The sequence below is a fragment of the Cryptomeria japonica genome, chromosome 2 (assembly GCF_030272615.1).
Source record: "Cryptomeria japonica chromosome 2, Sugi_1.0, whole genome shotgun sequence".
Classification (NCBI taxonomy): domain Eukaryota; kingdom Viridiplantae; phylum Streptophyta; class Pinopsida; order Cupressales; family Cupressaceae; genus Cryptomeria; species Cryptomeria japonica.
In genome coordinates, this window is record NC_081406.1 from 348354852 (window position 1) to 348366993 (window position 12142).

The following is a 12142-nucleotide window of genomic DNA, read 5'->3' on the forward strand; positions in this document are numbered from 1 at the left end:
ATGCTCTGCATCACCTCCCTTGGTTAGAAATTGGGAATGCAAAGGTGACCGGTGTGTCAAGATTTTTTACTGCAACATCAATATCACCCATTGTTGGTACTTATTCTTGTGGATGAGTAGACTCTCCTTGATTGTTATCAAGAGGTGTTGAATTTGTATGAGCACTAAATGGATCTTCTGATATTTCCGTTGTAACTGTGGACTCTTCTACTCCCACTATTGAAGCAGAAGATTCTTCTACTTAACTGTTATAGGGAAGAAACCTTCCTCTAAAGTCCCTTTTCCGGTGCATGCAATGGAAATACCAAGCTTGTGGTTGTCTTTCCTGCACTTGTTTGATTCCAAATTTAGAGACCTAATACCTAATGCTAATGTAGAAGTTTAAATAAAACAAGTGTCCAAAAACAATCCTAAACTCGCAAACCCTTAACCTTAGCACCATCCTCAACAACGACGCCAAAAATGACTGGTCTCCATTATGTTCAATTATTTGGAACAATTTACCATGTACTCAACTCGGTTGAAATGCTCAAGGGGTAACCAACTAACTTAAATGGAGGCTCATTTAAATTATCGACCAGGGACGCATCTCAAAGATGGCACTAGCACTGTATGTGCAGTAAAGGGTTCTAGCTCCTATTGTGGCATAAAGAAAGTACATTACCTATAAAACAGAGTTAAAGCAATCAAAACCAACTAACCAATAGTGGAAGAGGAGCAACCTAAATTGAAAGATTCATGTGATAACCAAAGATGATATAATCACCCCTTTTGCTAAGGTGGGTTACTTGTTTTACTAGGTTTGGTCACTTGAGTGGCCCTACAACTTAACTTGGGTTGCCTAGGCAACTCAAGTTCTTTGAAGTGCCCCTACAACTATAAGCATAGAAACTTAGTTTCAAAGGGCGATGAGAATGCACAAGATGACCGTGATTTGCAAGGATGAAAATCACATTTGGTAGGGTCCTAGAAACAAGGTAGACTTCCATCAAGGTGGAGAAGTTGTGAGGAGATGTTATTCATGCCATTTGGGTCATAAGCTAGACTACAAAATCATTGTTGGAGTAGGCCTATAATTTTTTTGACACTTTCAATCTTAGACACTCATATATTCAATATTTAATTGACTCATCCATACATAACCCTAATTGTAACTTTCAATTAGCTTACTTTAGTTCATATATATATATGTGAAAGGTATTCTTTTTAACCTTTCAATACTTTATTAAATATTATAAGGCTCTAGTTTCATGAAAATTAAAATTTTATCGTAAAAATAACAATCTTACTTTTAATTCTCAATTTCTAATAATTTTTGCTGAAAGGAAAGTATAATTTTTTCCATTAAAAATTATATTGGAACACCAATAATCTCATTAAAAAGACTTTTACACTTTTAACATAAATTACTCTAAGAAGTTCTTAAAAACCATCAACTCAAATAAACTAAATATATTTTATTAATATTATCTACAACTATAAAATCTACAAAACCTCCCCAATTATTAAACTCTCTTTAAAAAATAAAATCCTTACTTTATTATTTAAAACAGTCCCCTACATGGAACCATAGCCTAAGGGTTTAAAGTTCCTGCGAAGTTAATTCTTCGACTATAACATCTTTATGCACTTCCTATCTTAAATTATTGTTTGCATCTTTACTTTAAAAATAAATTAATTCGGGAGTTTTAACAGCCAAAGCTATGATTCAAACACCTTATCTAAATCTAAAAGCCAGCAGAAGCATAGCAATAGGTGGAGGAAAAAATGCTGTGGCAGCCTCCATTGACCCTGAAGGGCAAGCTTGCTATCCTCCACTTTCCCCTTAATCCAAGAACCAGAAGCCCCTCATCCTTTTTCACTCGGCATAAATCTATCACCATTTCTCATAAACTTCGTTCCCACTCCTCTTCAAATGACTTAATAATTGCCAACGATAACAGTGCAGAATTGGAGTTGCTTGAAAAACCAACAGCTGCGGTGGCCAAGGAGCAACAGGAAGTTGCAGTGGAAGAAAGCTCAGATGATGAAGAGAATGAAAGCATGACGTCCTTCATGAGCGTATTTTCTGCAGACCCATATTTGGAGGAGGAGACGATGGATGAATGGGTACCAAGTACAGAAGAAGACGTGGAATTTTATGATCCCAAAGTGGGAGATTTGGTGTTAGGTGTTGTGGTGTCGGGCAATGCACATAGAATTGATGTTAATATTGGCGCTGATGCTCTCGCTACAATGCTTGAAAAAGAAGTTCTCCCTCTTCATGATCAGGAGATGGAACGAGTCCTTTGTGAAGTGGCTCAGAAAGATAGTGTAGATGCAGGGGATTTTTTTTCTCCTGGTATGAAAGTGTTCACAATGGCTTAACTTGGGCATCTAGGATTTGAGTCTTTACTAGTTTCGATACTCTTAAGTTGAAATTCATTAGTCTGATCATGAGTTGAGAAGAACAAGCCAAAACAACAGTATAACAGTAGCTCTTACAAACTTACCTTTAAATTTGAATTCATAACTCTGGTGATAGGCTGGGAAGAACGACCCAAAATTCATGTGTAATAGAAACTCTTACACAGGAAAATCCAAATCATTGAAACGAAGAGGATGTTCTGCGGAAATCTTGGATAACTACAGATTATTTAATTATTGTCAATCAAGATAGCCCATAATATTATACTTTTGGGTAATTAAAGCTCACAATTTTATGCTTGGTGAAATAATCAATGCTCTTTAGATCCCACAGCTCAAGGTAAGTTGGCTTATATGAATTAAAATAGTTTGAAATTGTATCCTGTCGAAAACCAAGAAGCTATGTGGAAATCTTGGATCACCAAGATAGCTTATAGGTTCATACTTTTGAGTTTCAAGTGGTGGTTTATGTATGTTGGGACTTCAGAATAAAAAGTGAACATGAATTATGTAATTTTGCAGTTGGAACTTTAACCAGTATTCTTTAGATCACCACTCTTTAAGGCAAGTTGGCTTATATGGATTAAAATAATTTGTAATTGTATCTTGTTGAAAACAGGATAATGTTCTGTGGAATCTTGAATCACTAAAGATAAGTTGCAATCGAGATAGCTCATAGTTTTATTTTAAGTGCTGATTTATGTATGCATGCCTTCAGAATAAAAATGAACATGAACTATGTAATTTTGAACTTCATTGGTGGGATAACCAGTACCCTTTAGATCCCAAGGCTCAAGGTCAGTTGGCTTAAATGAACTGAAAGAGTTTGTAATTGTATTTTGTTGGATTTAGGTAAAGTGGGCGTTGTGAAAAATGAGGAGGCGTTGAGCCCGGGCCCAGCACCTGGCCGTCCAGTTGTTGATTTTGGAACGGTACTTTGTGCTGAGGTTTTGGGAAGGACATTGGGTGGCAAACCCCTGCTTTCTTCAAGACGAGTTACAAGGCGCATTGCTTGGCAACGAGTGAGGCAGGTTTTCTTCTCACTCTGTTTTGTTTATGTTGCCAATAATCACGATTAAGATTTATTTATCCATTTATTTTCATAGATATTGTTTTCATTCAGTTGCTTCAGTTCTATGCAATTTCATGCAACTCTTACTTCCATGGCAGGGATGTAAGGATGGCTTGATTTCACTACCGATTTTCCTAAACAATAAACAAAGATATTCTTCCAAGGAAATCTTAAGTAGCATGCTGTTATGAAATGATCCAAAAAACATGAACTTTTGTAATATATCCCAAATGGGAAGTATCAATGCCGGACCAACTACAGGAGAAGAATCTATAGTTGATTTGAGATCAGACAGTTCTGTCTCATAGTTTATTGCATAGGACTATGCCAGGGTTGTTTCTTCATTGCTGCTCCATCACAAAAATGGGCACAAACCATTCTTTGTATGTTGGTGGTTAGGGTGTTGATTACTGGGAGTTTTGTTTGGAATCTTTGACAAACCTTGTGTCTTTGATATTGATTCAATATCCAGAGCATATCTATGTCCTCTAGGGTGCTAAATGTTGTTTGTACCTAGTCTACAAGGCTTTTGATATGAAACTTTTACTTTTTGTATGCCAATTTAAGATAGGGACAAGGAAATGCCATGACACTTGTTATGACAGCGTTTCCTTTTACTCAGCGCAGATGATTAGGAATAGCTTCTAGACCGAAATCCATGTTTCTAGGAACAAGTTGTGGTCCCCCATCCGCTGCAGAGAGGCCAGACATACATCTTGAATAAACACCTCATCCCGAGCAGGTACGCTTACTTGTGATTTTGAATTTAGTCTTGAGAATCCAACTTAGAGTAGCTACCCACCTCAAAATAACATATAAAGGTGAAGAATTAAACCTCCTCTCGGCACCCTTGTAGACCTCCAACTCATCTAGAATTATGTATCTAAAACTTTAGTATGGTGTTATCCTCTATGCGTATAGTAAAACTGGCCATGACCTCCTCATCAGCTTTAAACCTATCAAAGAAGAAAAAAATGGGGTTTAGGTAGTACCACATGGCATTTATTGGTTGGTGGAATGGGTTTGTTTATCTAGGATCAATTATGCATCAAATTATTTTATATTTTCTTTCGTTCCCACCTTAAGAATGCAGAATGGCCTCTTTGGCCCGATTAATGGCCTCATAGTGATAACTTATTGGCATTTTACCCCCATCAAGCAAACATAGAACCTTGATCAAAAGCTTTGTCCCCTAAAAAATTGAAAATTAAAATTAAATTTAATAGAAAACTATAAACAATAACAAAAAAATAAAAAAACAACTAAATTTCCTCTAAAAGTCAAGTTTTTTACTTACCTTTGGAAGATTTGGCTATGGAGATAGCCACTCAAAATCTAAAGGCCTAATTGAAAACACAATGAAATGAGAAGATCAATTTGACAAGAATAAACTGTATTCCTATCAATGAATACAAATATACAAATGCGAATGAATCTACAATGAATTGGCTTGGCGATGGCGAGAACGAGAAACTGCTGGATCTTAAGCTTGCTCGCTAAGGTCTGGATCTGGTTCTGTATATGTAAACTCGACTACTGCTGCTGTATACAAGGTAGCTGGCTTGGCTTAGTAATAGCTTTATGGCCTGTTCACTGGCTGGTCTAGTGGTAGTAGCTAGCTGTTGGTGTTACTGGTGGTGCTAGATCTACTACTGCATATCATAAGATTATGACAAGTGTCTTAATCTTATGATATGAGACATGATGTGATAAGTATCCCATGTGCACCCTAAGTAAACTTAAATGATAAGGTGTATAAGGTGTGAAGAGGACCTAATGGTGAAACTAGTTGGGTAATACCCCTTTTTACACCAACAACCTTGAGTATCTTCTTTGCATTCCCAGCAAACACTTTATCAAAAATTGTCCTCATGGCCTTCTCCCCTTTTGACCTTTTATAATATGGAGAGTTAAACTATTCATTGCTAACAAAAATCTGCTTGAGAGAAGACATTGCCCCTACAATGCTTTGCATAGTGATGAAGTTCGTAGAAAATTATGTTACCCCTAATCACACAAATTCCTCGCCTTTCATGTGCTCTTTCATCAAATTGAGGATCCAAGTATGGTTGTAGTAGATAAAATTGTCAACCTTTTTAGCATCTTCAACCACACTTGTGATCCATCCAATCTTCTGAATGTCCTTGAATATTAAATCTCAGCAACGGGCAGAAAAGGCTCCAACAAATGGTGGGATGCTTTTCTTGAATGAGTCTTGATAAGGCCACTAATGCAATTGCATTGTTTGAGGCAATTTGGGCAACATTCTCCGCCACAAACTCCTATATCACCCTTTGCAACAGTTTTGTACAAAGTCTTAGCATTCTTCACTTCATAATGAGGCATATTTGGACTTCAAGAACACTAATGTGTTACTCAAAGCCACTAAAAAGTTTGTCAGCATTTTGTTCCTACCATCTATCCAACCATCTGATAAAATGCTGCAGCCCTTTTCCTGCCACATTCTCCTTTGGTCTTCTAACACTAGCTCTAGATTTTGATGACTTTGCTCTAACAATGGGCCAACAAAATTATGCGTAATTGGTGTCTTAAACCCACATTGGCAATGGTTAATGCTTTTACCAATCCATCCCAATATGGGTAGTTTGCCACATTAACTGGTAGATTATCTTAGTTCAAAAAGATTGCAGCCACCATCTTTGCCTCATAGTGTTTTTCTCAATTCCAAGTGGCACCTTCAAGTAAGGTCGTGTGCTTGAAACATTGTGAGGAACAAAGAAATTAGGTGGGGAATCTAGATAGCTAGAACTCTCCTCAGTGGAAGAATGTTGAATTTGTGGGCCAATAAGAGAATCTCTAGATGATTTAGGGGTAGTTGTGGAATTTCTCATCAATATAAGCACTTCTTGGGTCCTCTTCCTTTCGAAATTTTCTCCTCATAACTAGAAAATAGGGCATTCATTTCTCTCTTCACTTCTTGCTACACCTGGCTACCAAATTGGATATGCTGGCCAGCAATTTATGCAAGGTAGTTTTTCAATCAATTGATGCCTCCTCTCATTGTAGTTCTTCAATCAATTGATGCAGGTCATTATGTCCTTGATCATACTCAGTGTGCCATGCTTCCATGGAGGGTCCTATTGATGTGTTTTTACGACACCATGCAACACAGAATAAAATACTAAGTATTCTATCCTCTCTTGAACAAAGACCTCTTAGATGCTAAACTATGCGATCAAACGAGATGACTCCAAGGTTCCGATAGTCAGGTCTTGACTTTATACGTGGATAGACTTAGTGATATATGATGTGATATTGCTGGAATCACAAGGGGACTTACATTTATACTTGAACTTTGCTGGAACTTGAGATCTAATTGACTTGAAAAAAAGATAAAAAAAAATAAGGGTTGAGAAAGACTACGCTACTCCTAAGATCAATGATGATGATAGATGTTACTTTGTTAGACAAATTCACTCAAATCAAGCCTTGCTTCATCATGATGACAACTGTTGTTTATCCACAGGTATCGCATATGCAACCATAGTATATCCTATGACGACGCCACCCCTCCAAGACTCCCGATCAAAGGGAACTATAGACTCGGCTAATGCAAGACAACGAACATACATGACTCTTATCGGGAGGGTCAAAGTCAAAACCAAGGGGTGCGATGTTAATCCGAAAGTTTAACTAGAATATTCAATAAACACAAGTTGTAATATAAAGTATTTTTAACAACTCATACAGCAGTCAAGGGAAAGATATCTCCTGCTGCTATAATATCAATAACAACAGCTACACAAGACTGATGCAATCTTCTAAGGAAGTGGGAGATTTCACATTGCAAATACATCACTCAAATACCCAATGCTGGCGCAACTTGAACAAGTATCCACAATCAAACATAGCACAATTAATGAGGCCCAGGCTAACTTTACACTATAGCTTACAATCAGCAAACTACAAAAAGCTTGAACCGAGAAATTCATCACAATATCTTCATAAGTATCCACCATCATCAATTAACTTTATCTAATTTGAGGATATAACAAGAAACCATGCAATATGTAGAAGAAACACCACTATCCACCATAAATTCAATGAAAAGTATGTTTATTTACATGCCTTGGCAACAATTTCTGCCTTCTCCTCCTACTCTACCTCTAGCTACTTGCTATCTAATGTCCATTCACTATTCACTTTTACAAATGCGGAGAGCAAGCCTTATATAGACTTCCCTTTAGAAATGAATGGCCAAGATAAAGTCTAAATCAACGACCAAGATTACAAGATAAATCCTAACTAGGGTTAGTTATAACTAACTTTGCATCACATCTAATACTTGACCAATGATTTGATTACATATTGTGGATGCATGTCCTTTTTTGAATTCGAACCAATGAGAGATGAGGTTAGGTAGGATAAACAATATTTGACAAAGTGACATGTGTCACTTGCAGCACTCTTGGATGCATCAGTTTCAATGTATTTGGACGTGTTGACTTTGATTGATGAATGAGGGTGAGTCGTTGCCACCTCAGCTACTTGCACGCCTTGTAGATCATCACAAAGTGTTTGTAGTTGAGCAATATCTCTTGATACTCAACATCTCCAATTGCTCCTTGATGAGTGTGATGATGGTGAGAGATACTCCCAAATTGTATCATCTTATCTGATTTGATCACTTTCACCTATCCTTCTTCATACTTGGGAATTGTGCCCTTGTGCTGCATTTGACGTAGACCTTGTGATGTTTATGCTTGATGTTCTTGACCTTGGGGTCTTTAATTTCTGAAGGAAATTCAAGACAATTGCAATTGTATCCTCCTTGCCTGGCTGAAGTGTTGTGGAGAGCTTCCCCTCCATTCTCTTCCTTGATCTTGAAGTATTCTCTTTGTGTTGATGAGTCTTCATGTTGAGGTATTCATTCCTCTTCATGAGCCTTGATGAAGTGTGAATCTTGATGTTGTAAATCCTTCATGCTATCAATACAATGCTGGAGTTGTAAAGTGAATATGCTGATCTCCTCCTTTGTATTGTGAAGTCCTTGTATTTGTTTCCTCCATGTGATTGAGTCTTCCATCATCTTGCTGAGATATCTCTTTCCATGCATCCTTCTTGCATCTAACATTCCTCTCCTTTGCATTGTTATCTTGCAGGTTGCCTCTTCATTCCTTTGTTTACCATGTTGAGTCCTCTTTGTTATGATTGCAACGGCTGAGTTGTGAAGCCCTTAGTCTTGAAATTTTTTGTGATTGTTCAGTCTTCCCTTCCAGTTGTGAAGTTCTTTTCTTCTGATTTGCCTTGATGAGAGGTGAATTTTGATGTTGTCAGTCTTCCCATGCGACCCATCACCACTCCATGCGTCCTTCTTCATCAAACCTGAAAAAGAACACAACACTATGAATCAAGGAGCTTGTGATATAAAATGAAAATAGCATCAATGCTCCATCAAACAAGTCTCAAAATCCGCTTCCAAATCTGGAAATGGATATCTCTACGTCTGGAAATGTATTTTAGGTGTGGAGGATGCAAAACTTTAAGTCTGATTTTCCCCCTTTCAAGTCCGATTCTTCACTTTAGATTTGCCAAATAATCATACTTTCAACATCTCTTATAATTCACTGCTGACCTGATATGCACTCTTTGTCAAATTCTCACTTTAGGTCTGCAAACCCTTCATTTCTCAGTCAAATCTGTGCAATTAAACCATAGCAAGCTCTGCCCTGCACCTGTGAATTAGGTCTACCTGAGCGTGGATTTTAGCATTTTGTGGATTTTTGCTTCCCATGGACAAACTGAAGCACCTCATCTCCAAGTTGTGGATTTCACATGATCGTGGATTTCATGGAGGCATGGATTCTTGCTAGGCATGGATTTTTGCAAGTCAAGGATAAATTCATTCACTTAAGTTCTCGCCTATCTTGATTATTAAAACACCTTGGTGGTGGATTTTGAGCACTCAAGGACAAGTTGGAGATATCATCCCAAGGTCGTGGACTCATGGAAAATTGCTGGTCTTCACCTCAAGTTATGAATAAAGTTGATGACACCAGCCCCTTCTTATCTTTACCATTAAAAGCACTTTATTTGCAAATTTTGGAGTCTTAAGGATGAATTTGATTTAGTGCAATTTTCACTCAACATCACCTTCAAGACCTCCAAGGCATGGATTTCTTTAGGTCATGGACACATTTGATCATTCCTCTCCAAGTCATGGATAACTTCACCAAGGGAAAAAGTTGTTGCAAAGGTGATCTCTCCTTGTTGAAACCATTCTAAGCATTAAGTCACTAAACTTATGTATTTCACCCAACCCTTGAAAAATTGATCATTTCACCAATTCACTAAAGTCGTGGATCTGGGTAACTCATGGACAAGTTTAATGCCATCCACCTCCAAGTTGTGGATTTTGCTACTTCGTGGATTTTGGAGGGTCGTGGATATTGGTGAGGCATGGATCCCTTGAGTCCATGGATAGTTCATCATTATTCAAACTTGCAAAGTCCAACAATTAGTCAATTAATTTCCTTGACCATGTTGTTGATCTTCATTCTTTGAGTCAAGGATTGAATGAGTTCATTATTCCTTCTTCATTTCATTGATCAATCTCGCCATCCACCCTTGAGTCGTGGATTTTGCTACTTCGTGGATTTCCTAGGGTTGTGGATTTTGGAGACCCATGGATGAGTGCATTGACCTTAACTTCAAATTGATTATTCTTGCATTTATTGAAGTTGATCATCAAAAGGGCCTTCAAGCGGTGAATTCCTTGTATTTAAAGACAAGTTGGAGACCTTCTTCCAAGATCGTGGATTTTGAGGAGGCGTGGATTTTCGTGCACAAACATGTTGATTGCCACCTCAATTTGATTGCTTCATCATTTTCTCAAGTTGATCACTGTAATGCCTTTGCTTGGACACTTAGAGGATATAATGATGAATTTGTCATGTCCCCTTGTACGTAATTAACGAAGATATAAAAATATTAATTACTTTATATTAATTTCCCATTCATTTATATAAATGATTAATATTTACAAAGGCATATTCTTTTAATTACATATTTGCTACTTAAGCGTAACTAGCCGTAACTATTACGGGACTTATAACCACTTCGGTGGAAATAAAAGGAATGGGCATCTGCGATGGAAGGGAGGAAAAATGGGTAAAAAACAATTCATGGAATATTAAGTCTGTAGCTGCGTGTGTTGTTACACAACCCGGCAATTAGAACCTTTCGTCAGTTGTTCTGGCTGGCCTATTGGTATTGGTATGCAGAATCGAAAGAGGTATCCATTGGTTTGCTTCCGGCGGAGGCATCTTGCATCACGGAATACATTAGCGATGAGTGATAGTGCCGTGTTCAACCACGACATACTCTAAACGCTCCTACCACGCCATTAAATCACGGGAAAAAGGGTGACGTTGGGTACTTCACAAACCCGAGCACGCTATAGCGCCTCCGCAGATTTGGAAACCCGATATTGGGATCATCGGGGCATCTTCTACTGTCCAACGGAAGGTGCTAACTACAAAAGACGTAACGCAGATATTGGAATGGCTGTGCAAGAGAATGAAGTTCTCGGGTTGAGTTCCGGGGAATTACGACCACGAGGATATATGGCGTTTAATGCAGAAGCACGTATAAGCCATGCTTTGGGGTATGAACGGTATCCAGAAGGAAATGTTGTATTAACGGTAGCCAAAAGGATATCCTTCTACAGTGGACGAGCAGTCTTCATCAAATAGCCATCACAATACTGGTCTATTTCACAGTAGATGTCTGAAGTACAGTTCTGGACAACCATCGTATATTCAGGTGCATTATAAAACACCTTGCTGTATGATGAATAACTGATGCTATGTTAATCTAGAATTTCAAGTATTAAATGGGCACTGGTTAAATTACAAATATATCTATTTGCATACAACCTCAGAAAGGAATCGTACAGTGGAATTACATGTGTGTTATTATTTTCATAGACAACCAGTAAATTCACGTTACATCCCCTGTGTAAACTGGGCAATTACATTTATTTTCAGTTCATTCCAGTAGGGAATTTTACAGTGGTATCATAGCTCTAAATCTTGCCAGCCTGTAGGGTATCTTCAGAAAAATTTAATGCAAACTTTCAGAAAAATTTAATGCACAGCTGAGTATGCACCAAGGAAATTATAATTTCCGACATACTAGGGCCCGTCAAAACAGATTTACAAATTCTCCTTTAGCACAGAGTAGTACGTCTATTCCATTTGAAATTGAGAATAGCCACACAGAAACTGACGAAGAAATTATCTTTGAAACCAAAATGGGAGACCCAGATAACAATAGGGATCTGTTGGCTGCATTAATCAGAAGTCAGCAAGATATGCAAGATAATGTTAACAGGATGACCAATTTGATGACCCAGTTTATGGCCAATAATATAAATCAGCACCAGAATAATGGAAGGCAGAATAACCAACATCAAAATAATGGGGGTCGAGATGAACAGTCAGTTAATAATCAGCCAGAAAGAACAGGAACAGCTAGACCATTTATGCCCACATTTACTGCTAGAAACCAGCCACTAGAAAATGAACCAACAATAAGAGAAGTACAGGCATAAATACATCAGGATTGGTTAGATTCCGGTGAAGAATTCCGATCAACAATGACATTTAGAGAATATAGATGTCAGAATGAAACATAGGCCAA

At 37.8% G+C, this 12142-nt stretch overlaps 1 protein-coding gene across 1 annotated transcript in view; it reads left to right on the forward strand.

Annotated features, from left to right (window-relative positions):
* The first annotated feature begins 1684 nt into the window (after positions 1–1684).
* Positions 1685–12142, forward strand: part of LOC131065242 (protein PIGMENT DEFECTIVE 338, chloroplastic) — a 153509-nt gene continuing 143051 nt past the window's right edge. The window contains exons 1-2 of the mRNA XM_057999704.2: positions 1685–2341; positions 3259–3437. Coding sequence (XP_057855687.1) covers positions 1768–2341; positions 3259–3437 — 753 coding nt within the window. The 5' untranslated portion in view covers positions 1685–1767. The remainder of the gene's footprint in view (positions 2342–3258; positions 3438–12142) is intronic.